This window comes from Merops nubicus, unplaced genomic scaffold (assembly GCF_000691845.1).
Source record: "Merops nubicus isolate BGI_N331 unplaced genomic scaffold, ASM69184v1 scaffold21527, whole genome shotgun sequence".
NCBI lineage: Eukaryota > Metazoa > Chordata > Aves > Coraciiformes > Meropidae > Merops > Merops nubicus.
Window position 1 is genome coordinate 5,919 of NW_008622569.1, and position 13,487 is coordinate 19,405.

At 40.6% G+C, this 13,487-nt stretch overlaps 1 protein-coding gene across 1 annotated transcript in view; it reads right to left on the reverse strand.

The window, feature by feature from the left end:
- Window positions 1–275: 275 nt before the first annotated feature.
- The window catches only part of ADHFE1 (alcohol dehydrogenase, iron containing, 1), a gene marked incomplete at its 5' end in the record, with an annotated part of 15,136 nt that continues 1,924 nt past the window's right edge, over window positions 276–13,487 (reverse strand). The window contains 12 exons of the mRNA XM_008944855.1: window positions 276–714; window positions 3,216–3,373; window positions 6,056–6,152; window positions 6,293–6,371; window positions 7,305–7,403; window positions 8,126–8,278; window positions 8,955–9,060; window positions 10,223–10,300; window positions 10,672–10,868; window positions 11,036–11,190; window positions 12,409–12,462; window positions 12,613–12,656. Coding sequence (XP_008943103.1) covers window positions 631–714; window positions 3,216–3,373; window positions 6,056–6,152; window positions 6,293–6,371; window positions 7,305–7,403; window positions 8,126–8,278; window positions 8,955–9,060; window positions 10,223–10,300; window positions 10,672–10,868; window positions 11,036–11,190; window positions 12,409–12,462; window positions 12,613–12,656 — 1,304 coding nt within the window. The remainder of the gene's footprint in view (window positions 715–3,215; window positions 3,374–6,055; window positions 6,153–6,292; window positions 6,372–7,304; window positions 7,404–8,125; window positions 8,279–8,954; window positions 9,061–10,222; window positions 10,301–10,671; window positions 10,869–11,035; window positions 11,191–12,408; window positions 12,463–12,612; window positions 12,657–13,487) is intronic.

Here is a 13,487-nt window from a genome sequence, read left to right on the forward strand (position 1 = left end):
AAGATAAATACCTGACAATACATGTCAGAATTTTAACCCAAAGCAAACTTCTAGGAAGCATTTTCCAAACATGTGTAAAGTGTGTTTTGTTTTTTCTTATCCAAAACAAAAAAAAGGTACCCAAGTTCCATGGCCTTCTTAGAAGAGCCAGATGGTAAAAAGATGGTGAAGTTGAAGAGAATACAGTAAATGATTTTCTGCAAGGGAACTCCATCCCCTCCCCCCCCCGTTAAAAATCACCTCAATTATTTCTTCTTCTAAAAACATGGACAATTGAAATAAAAACCATAATTTGTAAAACGGATTGGAATAGTCCTTCAAACAGTCTTCCACCTTTGACCACCTCTAAAGCACAAGAAAGCCTTCAGTGCAGTGAGAAACCTGCTCCAACTTTTATTCAAGTTAATGCCACTGACTACAGAGCAAGAAAAAACCCACAGCCAGGACTTCACTTCAAAGCACAATTTAGTTAATTAATAGAAAAATTACTTGACCTTGAGTCAGTGTACAGTGGCACAGAAGTCAAAGGTACCAGAGTTCTTCCATTCTCTTAACAAATTCAGCCCCATATCTATGAGGAATTACTTCTGTGTTAGAACAGAGCACACTTTTCAGAACAAAATGTTTAAGCTAATAGAGCTTCATGGAAGCCTCAAAGAGGGCAGATAGGTCGTCTTCTGTGTGGGAGCGTGGTGATAGCTTGGTCACTCTCTCCTGAAAAATTAAGGGAAAACTGGATTACGGAAAGCTGCCAATAAATTAACCAAAGAGCAGCTGAACTACATGCCTTTGTACTAACATCCTTCACAGAGAATAAAAAGGTTTTGCAAATAAGAAATCAAGTAATTAAGATTGAAGCTTCATCAACTAAACAGTACTTTCAAGAACATATTAGTTAAAATTGTCTATAATTAAACACACAGAAGCAAAACTAGAATGCAGTTCAGTTGCAAAGTCAAGTACTTCAAACATGAGTCTCTTCAGTCATGGATGTCAGTACACCAGAGGATATTACCCTGGGAATACAGTCCCTTTTTAATTTTATTGGTCTGCATTGGACCAAGGATTTCAAAATACATCCCTCAAAGCCTAGGAACTGCTATGGGTGGGTAGAGTGAACAGTGCTTGCAACTCAGACTCCAAAAAAAGAGGCACAGCAAGGGTTGGTAGTGACACTGCTTCATAAATAGCCCAGCACCTTGGAATCAGAATATAAAATAGTTGTGGTTAGTCTTCATCTGGATGGTCACTCAGTTTTCAGGTGCTGAAGGCCCCTGACTGAAACAAACCTCAGGTACATGCTTCACCACGCTGCTGGAGGAAACTGCAGCGGTGGGATGGCAATGCAGGGAAGCCCCACGCTACCGAGGCTGAGGAGCAGCCTTGGTGAAGGTGTTTGGTCACTGCTGAACGCCCCAGCTGAAGCAGCCCAACATCAGCGTGCCTGCACTGGTTTTGATGAGTGCAGTGCTGCGGCCGCTCCGCTTCCCTCTCAGCCCGCGGGGCTGCGATTTGTGGCTGGGCTGGATGTGGTTGCTCTGCACCACCAGCCTGACGTGTGAAAGGCTGGTCTGCCACGGGGAGGTGAGGAAGGCAGCTGTGGGCTGCTCACAGCTCGTAACCATCGCCCGTGTGGTTAGCAGTGCAGCTCCAGTGCACAGCTTTACCTACAGGAGAAGCTTTGCTGGTGCAGCAGCAGCAATCAAACAACACCTCCTTCCCCATCCCTGGCAAGTGCTGCTACGTGCACAGGTCCAGCCAAAGACAAGGCTAAGACTATTCTATGTAGGACTGAAACCAAATGGAAAATTCAAACAGCACCAGGGCAAAACTATGTTGATTTTTGATGCTCAGAATGTTACCGCAAGATAAAAACAAAATATACCAAAGACCAAACTGTATGGACTACCTCTGTGAGGAGTAATGCACTATTTTGGAACACTAATACATTTTGTCATGTTCCCATATCCAAAAATAGGGTTTGAGAAACAATTAGGTCATCTAATTTTACAATTAATCATCAGTGCCGTGAGATGACAGTTAAGTGAATTAAAAGTTGATTTGAGCTAAGCTAACAAAGTAACAAAAAAACCTCTTCAACAGTTTTTGGTGAAGAACTTTCCCTCTCTTCCAGCTATGTAAAACACAGCTTCCGTGAGATGTGCTTAGGATGATCCAAACACAATTGTTTTAAAGGAAGAAACAAACAAACCAATCCAAACAAATCTCCACAACACCCCATAACAATTTACATGCATAATCTATTTAATGGGTGCTCAGAAACCTTGATTTTCCTCCTGGCTTTGCCACTGCTCTTTTGTGTGTGATCCTAAATAGTTGCACCTCTGTGTCGTTTGCTCTGGTATAAATTTGGAATATTAACATTGACCCTCTGTTGTAAGTCACTCTGAGTCTTAGGGATGAAAAGAACCAGACATGGTAAGAGGCACTGCTGTAAAAAGCAAATAACCTTTCAGCCTACAGAATTTTCATTATCTCTGCAGTGTTTATTTCCCATCCTGGTTGGTGGAAATAAATCCGAAATAGACAGAACAGTCCATAGCACATGAGTCAAACTGTCCTTTTACAAGGAAGACACTGGATTTTGCTGTTGGAGTGGTGTGTTGCTTTTTGCAGTGTCTTTGTGAGCACTGAAACAGTAAAGGGTATTACCAGTTTAATCTATATCATCCCAGGGGACCTTATTTCAAATTCTGATGGGGGTCAATGGAACAAAAAAGCCATCTGGGAAGAAAAGTGCAACTTCCCAATATGGAAAAGTTTAATGCAGAGTGAATGCAGCCATTCTTACTGGGTAGCACTTGGTGTTAAGGCTTTATCTATAACCCATCCTGCATACTCAATTAACAGAGATAGTAATGAAAAAGCAAATCTTCTACAGAGGTCAAAGGTCTGTAAAAAACATCCTCTTTTTTAAAAAGTGACATTTAAAAAAAAAAAAATCAAACACCTAACAGCTGTTTCTGAATCCCTGTGAAGAACAGACTGCAGCACACATGCCACCTCACTGAAGAGACAACCCTCAACTGTGCAGAGAAACAAAATACAGTTGACTAGCCAAAATTTTCTCCATGTTAATTGCTTTCATGTAGGACGAGAAATAACATTTGCTTCTAAAGAAACACTTCTATTTTTTTTTCAAAAATCCATTCTACTTTATTAGACAGGAAAAACTGTTGTGCTTTCTGTCTTACCTGAGGCAGAGTGCCTTTGACTAGCGCAGGGATGTCTGCTTTAGAATAGCCAATTGCAGCTAAACCATCATCAACATTCAGATCAAACAGGAATTTCCGGAGTACGTCTGCCAAAATAAACCCTGCATCTTTCACTCTGGCAGTGCGGATGTCAGCTCCTAAAATAAGACATAATGCCTTGACTGTAGGGTGGAGAGAGCGGAGGGAGCCTGTTCTGGACTTAATTTAATCATAACATCAGCTGAATATATATCCACAGAGCACAGTCGCTGCTCTAAAAGCAAAATGAACCAAAAAGAGGAATTGGCCTTCATTTCACAGCTGGAGTAGTTTGTAAAAGGTGAACGAGAGCAAGATGAGGAGAAGCAGGTAGCTGCTGCCAGAAACACGAACTGCCACATGAGGTTAACTCCCTTTCCCTCCACGCTTACAGGGAGAAGCACTTTCCAGTCTGACTAACTGCTGGGAGGAATGAAGCTCAGGCACCAGCGTCAGTGCTGTTTGTTTTGTGGCGCTGTGCCAAACGCTAACCTTATTTAAGGCCTTGAGTTTGCTGACATCTAGAGGACATGGAAACCAGTGACTATTCCATTCCACCACACGTTCAAAGTGAGGACTAGAGCATACAGGCTGAGCAGGACAGGAGATGGCAGGGCAGTGTTCAAGAGGTTAAGTAAATCCTAAACCTAAAGCCGTTTGAACACGTGCTGACTCGTGTAGGACAATGTAGAAATGAAGAGAAGGAACTAGTAACTTTGAAACAGCTACTGAACAGTAATGAAAGCATCACTATAAACTGAGGAATTACCAGTATTTCTTGTGGAATAGCCTGCCTCCCCTTCAATGAATAGTCAGGACTTAATTAAAAGTAATAATAAACCCATGTCCAGATAGAAGACACAGGTTCCTCCATGTGATTTCTTTTCAAAGTAAGCTGAGCTAAATTGCTCCTCTGTGCAACCACAATGATGTTACACCAGAACTATGTGAGGTCCATACTGAGAGATGACTAAGAGCACAACATAACTACAGGAAAAATATTTTCTGTGATCCTCACAAAGTTCAGCACAGCACTCAAAGGGGATTAAGTGAACAGGAGACCAATAAGCACATTGGAGGAGCTCAGATATTCGGGTGGTAAGACTGGCAGTACTGTAGCAGCTAATATCTGGGAGAAATTGATAAATAAGGTAGCTCAGAGTCTTGTACAAAGCCTTATGCTGTTGGGATTAGGCCACACGGTCTGAATTTATTCTGGGTTTTGCTGTGGCACAGTGGCTGGAACATAAACCCCGTATCTTCAGAGACTAAAGTAAAAGGGAAAGGAAGGAGGGGAAAAAAGGACAGAAAATGTGAAGGGCAGTTTTTAACTATTGCTGTAGTTCTAGTACTTCCTTTTTGCTTAAACTAAAGGATACATCACTCTTTGATTGCACTTGAAAAATTTCTGGCCACACGCACACCCATTTCATCTGTTTAAGAGTCCACCCTGGGAGGTATTAGGCTTTTTTTTTTGGCTGTACCCAAATTCACAGCTGTATATACACACAGCATAACTATTTAGTAATCTGCTTCATGTCATAAAATACCTTCTTAGTCATTACATTTGGCAACATGACAAATCTGAATCGGCTACTGTAGTCACTTGTAATCTGGAATGGAATCAGAAGTAAACACCCCAGGTGGGAATTAACAAATTCAATTCCATGTGACATGTTTTCAGCATGGTCCCTTTACAGCAAGACAGACAATAATGTAGTTTACATTTCTATTGAGAAAATTAACAGACCTTTTAGAAATGGAATTTGTGGCAGCAGTTCATACCACAAAACCTAAGGGAATGGCTTTTGAACCACTCATTTTAAAATCAAGGAGACAGAGTTCAAATTCTCTGATATGCTGTCCTGGCTGGTTACCCAGGAACATTTTCCTAGTCTATTTTGAATTGTGTGTTATTGCTGTAGGAACAGTCATTTTGTAGCTTCGTGTATGATTCCAGCTAGGTCTGTGTTCTGGTTTTGACCACGGGCAGGACAGCATACTTTGAAGGAAGGCTGAACAACCTCATAGCCAACATTTATAAAACAAACAGAATTTTCCCTCAGTGTAGTTTTCCTGACTGTGTTGTTTTACATTCTCTTTAAAATTAACTGTGACATTTTCATTGTTTATATATGTCTCACCCTTTCTTGAAACCCACAATACTTTCATATGACTTATACAAGGAAGTCATCCATGTGACTGGATTGCTGTGACTTGCGTACAGAACCATACAAGGGACTGAACACAGATTTTCCAAATACCAGGAGAGCTGCCCTAACCACTTGCTCTTGACTCTGCACTGCTGTGCATGCTCCTCAGTGAACATGGGTGTTAGCAGCAGTTTAGCTACAACACAGAGTCTGGTGCAGACAAAATCTGACCTTAGAAATAAATCAGCCCACTGCAGATGCAGCTGAATACTTCTTTGTTTTATGGTATCTACTCTAAAGTAACTCTTCTCCCTAGAGCACCGAGAGGGATGCCAATCACAGCTACTGTCTCCTGCTCTGTAAGAGATCTAGAGTTCATTTCAGCTGTCCAGTTTTCTAGCCAAAAAGAAGATTTCTCCAGCTTGCTTCTCTATCATCCCATATCAAAATTTAGCACTGTTCTACTGAAGTTTGCACTGTAACTCAGACAGACTCCAAAATCTTGGTTTTTTTTTTTTAAACTTAAAACCCTTGCAACAGTCAACTACAACTGCTTGCACACATTTATTTTTTTTTTTTAACTCCCAAAAAGGCATTTTGGGAAGGATTCCATTTGTATGAGTAAGTTGTACCCACAGAGATTCCTACCTAGTATCTCTGCAGCTTCCAAGTGCCGCTCAGGACATATCTGTGCCGTGAAAGCAAACACTGCTGGGGATGTCAGCACCACAGAAAGGCCATGTGGCTGGGGGAAAAAAAAAAAAAGAAAAAATAATAAAACCACATCAACAGGACTTAGACTTTCAACTTCAATGTGCTTCAATGCTCATTGATGTGAGAGAACTGAAATGTATAACACAAACGCAAAGATAAAACATGTTTTACCACTAAAGAGTGATCCACATTATAATCCTTTGGTTTATAAGTTTTCACCAAACCAGAAATAGGGTAAGACATTCCATGGCTGGAACAGAAAGTAGAAAGAAAGTGGTTAGGGCAGCTCACCTGGTATTTGGAAAAACTGTGTTCAGTCCCTTGTGTGGTCAGTCTTCCGTATGCAAGTGTCTTGGGTACAGATACTTAAAGGATATTTATTTAGGTACACGTATGGCATGGATATTAGGTACAGACAACCCTCACTCCTCTGCACCTTAAGGACCTAGCTGTAAATAATGGTACTTCCTTACTTTGTGAGTCTGGAGTTATGTTACTTCACTGGCTGGGCTGACAAATGCTCAGTTACTAAAGCAATGCAGATAGGCCCAAAAGAGCATAACCTGCATCCCAGCCTGACCACACAGCCTGAGAAAAAGAAACATTAAAGTATAACTCAAGAGTGGATTCGGCCAAACAAAAGGAATGAAAGAAGGTCTCTGAAGGGAATTACTGTTACCAACTTCTCCGCACAGTTCAGGCTTAGGATTTGCTCCTCTGAGATTTTCACCTCTATGAAATGATATTACCTTGCAATATTAATTACAGCTCATTTCAGCCTGCTAAATACTCACCCCACAGACCAATCTACAGACAACTGCATCAGCTCCCTCATTGCTGTCTCACTGCAGAACAGCTGGCACCAAATCCAACAGGTTAAGTACCATCACTGGGGTTTTTTTCCTAACTATGTTTTTTGCTACCAAGGAAGGTAAAGAAAGACCATGTTTTTTGATTTTCCCGAGTGGATTTGAGCATCACAAGCCAGAATACACAATTTCTATACACAGAAATACCAAAAGCCCATCAGCTTCTCAGAACACACAGCTCCCCCTGCACCACAGGCCAGGCTACAACGTCTTACTATATATTCAGCAACAAAGGCCATGATATCTTTGACAATCTGAAACTAACACTAGCTAGAAGCTGACCTCAGATGGGGTTAATATTTTTCTGTACTCACCAGAGATGAACACCAGCATTGCCAAAGCCAATACCAGCAAAAGCACTTGCTAGGTGCATGTTTGCTCTTGCTTCACGGTCTTCAGGGTTTCTGATGGCTCTGTGCATCAAGGAGACAATGGTACCAGTGACAGCACAAATAGATTGGTAATTCATGATGGAGAAGGGAGCAGGGGCTTCTTTAGGGACAGATATACAAAAACCTCTAAAATAAGCTGAGACAAAAATGCTGGAAATAGGATTGAGTAGTCACACTTCAGTCAGAGAACAATCCTGCTTCTGGATTAGTAAGTAGATCAAACTGGCTCAGTCACAGGCAAGTTTCCTTTCACTTTTCCAAAAGCTAAGTAAATAGAGCGAATTTAGCCATATTCACCTCTGTGGTGGTTTAAAGAATTCTACTTAGGAGCTTTGGGAAGCCTACGTATGACTTATAAAACAAATCCACAGAGCCATTAAAAAGTTGCTTCCTTTAGACAACCTAGTAACCCTAAATTTGCTTTCAATTTTATTTGAAAAAAAAATTTGCTTTATTGAAGAGAAATCCAGGGTAGAAAAAGAAGGTTTAATGTAGTAGTTTGCCTTATTTTAGCCTAAAATCCAGTGCTTCCTTGAGACAAACAAATTTACTTTCAATTTTATTTGAAAAAAAAAAAAATTGCTTTATTGACGAGAAATCCAGGGTAGAAAAAGAAGGTTTAAAGTAGTAGTTTGCCTTATTTTAGCCTAAAATCCAGGTTCTTCTAAGCATCCCTTTTTGGGCGCTGAAGTACGAAGCAGGTCTGAGCACAGCAGGAAGGGTGTGGCTCTTAACTGTGTTACCTTTTCAAATATTTAGCCACGATGCGCAGAGCATGAAGGGCCCAGACATCACTGATGGGGTTGCTGCCTTGGTAAGCCGGCCGGTTGATGGGATTTGAAGGGCAGGGACTACGCATGCTGTAAGGGAGAGCGGTGTACGATTCCAGAGCATGGCTAAGAGAAAGGTTAAAAAGGAATTATTTAAGAAGGAGAGCTCCATTTTACAGACAAACCATTTCCATCTACACAGCACTCAGAAGCAAAGCAAGCTCTGGCCCCCGAACAGAAACTTCCTCGTGTTTTGTGCAGTTAAAAGCTGCAGGTTTAAGATACAGAAAAATTTGAGCCAAGTGAAAAGCAAACAATGAGACAGATTTCAAAGATGGTCATCATCGGACTGAGACCTGGCAGCATGCCATAAGCTTTCACAAATTTTTGTAAAAGACATATAGAGGCTCTTATTAGAGAAATCCTTGTTCTCTGTTCCCTGCCATGTCTGGGAGATGTGCTAAATGCTGTTGCAATTTCTATTATATCATCTACTGAGTCTCTTGAGAAGGAACACCTGGACTCTCTTCCCTGACAACAACGATCCCGGAAGCAAACGCTTTCTCCAGTGCACTGCAAAAACATTAACATTTCTGCAAGTGAGAGATTTGTTTCCATACATTCTGAAGGAGGCAGTGAAACTAAGCAAGAGGAAAGTATAACGGAGACCACCTTAACAAGAACAGGAAAGGGAGGAAAAGGGTCATCCTTTTCTGCTCCTAAGATATCTTTTTTCTGCAATCATCACAGTAAAAATACAAAATCATAATAAATTCAAGTAGCAGCCTACAAGAAAACTCACCAAAGCACATCAAAGCCACTGTTGGCCACTATCCGCTCAGGCATAGACAGCGTGTGTAAAGGGTCGACGATGCCTAACGTTGGCTTAATAGCTCTTGAAGCAATACCTGCAACATGCAAGCCAGGAAAAGGAGTTAAGGGGTTTTTGGCAACAAAAATACAAGACAAGCCTAATGTTCTAAGCGTAGCAATAATGAGGAGAAATGATTTGAAACTGTGAAGATAAAACAAAGATAGAGAAGAGAGAGTAAGAAGTATCTATGAATGTCTTACTGGTGATGAAGTGCCTGTAAGGGAGTTGTGTGACTTGACTTTTGACTGAAGTGAATCATACCAATGCTCTCTCTCCATTTGGAGCCCTCCCTGAGTGGCCTGAACTTTCAAAATGTCCGTGCTGCGTATCATCTGCAACAGTATTCTTAGATTCGTATCTTCTGTGAACAGAGGGCAAGTAGACACTGGTTTGTGTCTACAATCAATTGCTATTGCTAATTGTTGTCTTCAGCATCTGTAATAACTTTCATGCCTTCACACTTTGGTTAAGGGGGCACAGATGCAGCTTTGAGAGAGAGGGACAGATAGACAGACATACACAAACAGAATGATCGACTGCATATAGACTAGAAGACTCTGAGGTATGGTCAGAGCTCCTTAGCAGACCCACTTGGGTCCCAAGTAGATTGTGTGGCATGGAAAAATGGCATAAAAAAATTCACACGTTTAGGACTAAAACCTCAAACCAGCGATGATGCTTAAGATGACATTTTAACCCCAATTTTTATTTGCCAGGGATGAAAAGGCCAAAGGAAGACAGTGCTCCTCACTTGCATGGCATCTCAGGCCTGAGGTTTCCAAAGTCAGGAAAATGAACATTTGGTTGCAATTACACAACAAAGAAACAGAAGTTTGAAAAGCAGAAAGCAAAATACAGAGGAAATAAGCAACAGTTGGTTGGCCCTGAATATAAGTAGAAATTTCCTTTGCAATTAACATTTTCTGCCATTTAAGGACTTGAAAGATTTTAGTTTCCTGTTTTGCCTTCAAACTATAATCCGCTGTATTACATAGGTATTTCATTATGTTAATACACTGTGAATTTAATTCAAGGAGGAAACCTTTAAGCTCTACAAATTTGCCTGTGGCAGTTGAATCAAACCAAATGATACCTGAAATGATGTTCAGTATCCCTTTCTTTCAAGGCAGGGAGATAATGAAGACATTGGAAAAGCAATTGTCTTGAACAGCAGACCAAAAAAAAAAAAATCTTACCAGTTTTTACTTTTAGCTCTTTGAAGTCAAAAATGGCAACACCAGTGGTTTCACTTCCAGTTCCAGCTGTGGTAGGAACTTAAAAGGGAGAATAGGGATAACAACAAATAATAAGTAATACATAATATTGCAAAATAAACAAACAAAAGCACAATAGTAACGCCACCAAAAAGACAGGATCCAGGAAATGTCAGAGGTATCCCTGATCCAAGGCAAACAGGTCAAAGAGAAACTGCCCCTTTGATCTCTTTTCTCAGTAAAAGGAGTCAAATTCAGCTAAAGAAAAACTGTGATTTTACTTCCACTGAAGTAAACAGCAAAACTGATGTTGGATACAACTAGAGAAGTAAACCCACAGGAAGGTGAAAGAGTGACAGGAAACTGGTTTCAGTAGAAATCTCACAGAGTGTAGACTGACTCCCCTTCTCACCCCCTCACTCCTGCTGTACCTGCAATGAGTGGCTTTAGGGGCTCAGTGACAGGCTTTCCTCTCCCAATGGGAGCATTGACGTAGTCCAAGAAGTCCGACGTGGGGCTGGATGCGTACAGGTTGGCAGCTTTGCAGGTGTCCAGTACAGACCCACCTCCAACAGCAACATAGGCATCAAACTCGCCCTTTTTAGCAAACTGAATGGCGTCCAGGAAACTTAAAAACAAGAAGAGCTTTCCAGTTAGTCAGGAGAAAACCAGCACATAGAGAAGGTAACTCTCGAGACGAGCGCTGAGAGCAGCGGGAGGTGTTTCCTCAGCTGTATGACAGGCTCGGGGAGCCCAGGCAGCCCCTGGAGCAGCACACTGTCAGGGAGGGAGTACCTTTGGTCTGTTGGTTCCACCCGGACGTCGTCGTACATCTGAAAGTTTATCCTATATTTTGCCAAGGAATTCAATACTGCATTTACAGGAGGGAGCTGGGAGAGGTTTTTATCTGTCATCAAACAAACTCTTCTAGCACCAAGATTCTGCAGGTCCTACGATAACATGGAAATTAAAAAACAGTCAGCTGGTATAAAAACATACACTGGACTATTAAATACTAATCCAAATCAGATTAACCGTTTAATAATAATGAAAACCCCAAAGTAAAAATAGTTGATTCCTGTAAAGTTTTTGATAGAGTATCAGCTAAACAAAAAGAGGGTGAATCACACACATACAGGATCCAGAGAACAGCACAAAGTGTAAAGCTGCTGAACTTACACGGTTCAATATGACCCAAACTGTGAACACAGAAGTTCTCTGACAGAAGAAAATTAATGATAAAGATGTCGAACAAGTGAAAACCACATGGAACCACTAAAGACTACAGTAAAATGTAAAATATTTTTGAAATATATTTTTCCTACACAATTCCTGTGACAGAAAAAGGCTTTTCCACAGATTAGGTCTCCCCTAACTGCCTACCACAGTATGGCAATATAATTTTGAAAAGTTAGTATTGAATATTAGTTTATTGGTGAAAAATTAAAATAAGGTGTCAAAAAGAAGAAAAATAATACTACATCCTAACCTTTGCCAGATTAATTGTCACAATAACCACACAATCCATGAAGTTCTACATAATCCTACACCTGTTTAAAGACAGAAGTTCTACCTTCATCTACTATCTATTAATTTACTTTACAAATACGAAAAAGAACCATTAATGCCATAAATGTCAAGAAGAGAGGAAAAAATGATAAATTAAAAACCCAGTGATAAAGGCAAATGAACAATATACTCAGGTGAATCATCTCACACTGCTGAAATAAAGATTCTACATCTTCACAGTGGAAAGGAAGATCTACCTCATTTAATGGAAAGTCTCCAATTCATTTTAATGAGCGCTAGAAGAGATGAAAGTGATCCTGATAAAATGCTGGGGAGTCACCAGGACTCAAAGCTTTTGGAATTAAATTCCATGTCAGAGACAAGCATTGCTGCATAATTCTGGCAAATCATCAGCGATCTAATTATCCACTAAGCTGCATTTCACATATCCACTGACACCACAGCAACATCGATGTTCTTTAACCAACAGCATTTTCTGACCTCTTTTACACTGGTATATGTGACTACACATACTGTGAAGCAGTGGACATTCAGACACACCATACAGAAGCTTTCCCTTATAAAATGGATTGATAGCACCAGCAGCCCCTTAGAAGACAGCTTTTTAGCCACGATGGACTTACACTACAGAACCTTACCATGCCAACCTCTTTAGTAACTCCTTCTCCATATCGGATGTTCGAAATGGCCATCTGCAAAAAAAATAGAACACATTTTTCTTGGAAAAATGGCAGTCAAAGTGAAATAGAAATATTTGCTAACGTAAGTATTTGTTAAATGCCATATTTGGAAGTATACAAAATACTACTCTTAAATCAAATATATTTCATTATTCAATCTACCTCAAATGCATAGTCTGTATTTCCCAGGTTAGGCTGTTCAGGGGCTGCAAAGGAAATGAAACAGTAAAATTAGGGACCAAAAAGTTACTTCAGTCTGTATCTCAGTACCAGAGCTGAGAGATTCCTTCGCTTTTAAAATTGCTAATGCATTTGCACAAGTTATCCTGGGCTTGTCTGGTTAACTGTTACCTTAATATGTTGCTGTTTCTGAAATTAAATGATACAAGTACTTAATATGATCCATGTAATTCAGCAAAACAAGAGTCTTTTCTCCTTCTCTCATGAGTTAATTCCTTCTTCTAAAAACTGAGTAAGTTAGCTGGAAGCCTGCATGAGAATTTGCCTGCAAAGACCAGAAGAGCAGGTAGTGAGCAGAAGTGAGCATCTGCAGAGGATACAGGCTGCTACACATGGGCTGAGAGGTGCCACAAATGTGTAGGGGCTACAGGAGAACCTGCAGAACAACTTCTAAGACAAACCCATGTGACATCCTTTGTATGCACTTGGACAGAGAACACCTTTTGTAGGTGTGAGCATGATACTAGCAGGTCTTTACACTTCTCCGTACTTGGGCCTGGCCCTGACTTTGCAGGTGAAACAGAATTAAGAAGCCTCACGCATTGCTAATAATAACCTGAGTTTTAATAAGAACTCGTGTGTCACTGTCAACTTTATTTGGTCAAAGAGAGAAGATATTTATAAGGATAGTACTTCAGTCACATCCTCTCTCTGCCATGGCATTCTTGCATGAATTTCCCCAAAGCTCTCCGTTTCTTGCATGCCCTAATTTTGTCACAAAGTGAAGCAAACTACGTCAGCTGAAACAGCCCTTTTTCCTCCAGGAACAGAAGAGATGAGGCATTCTGCTCTTCCTG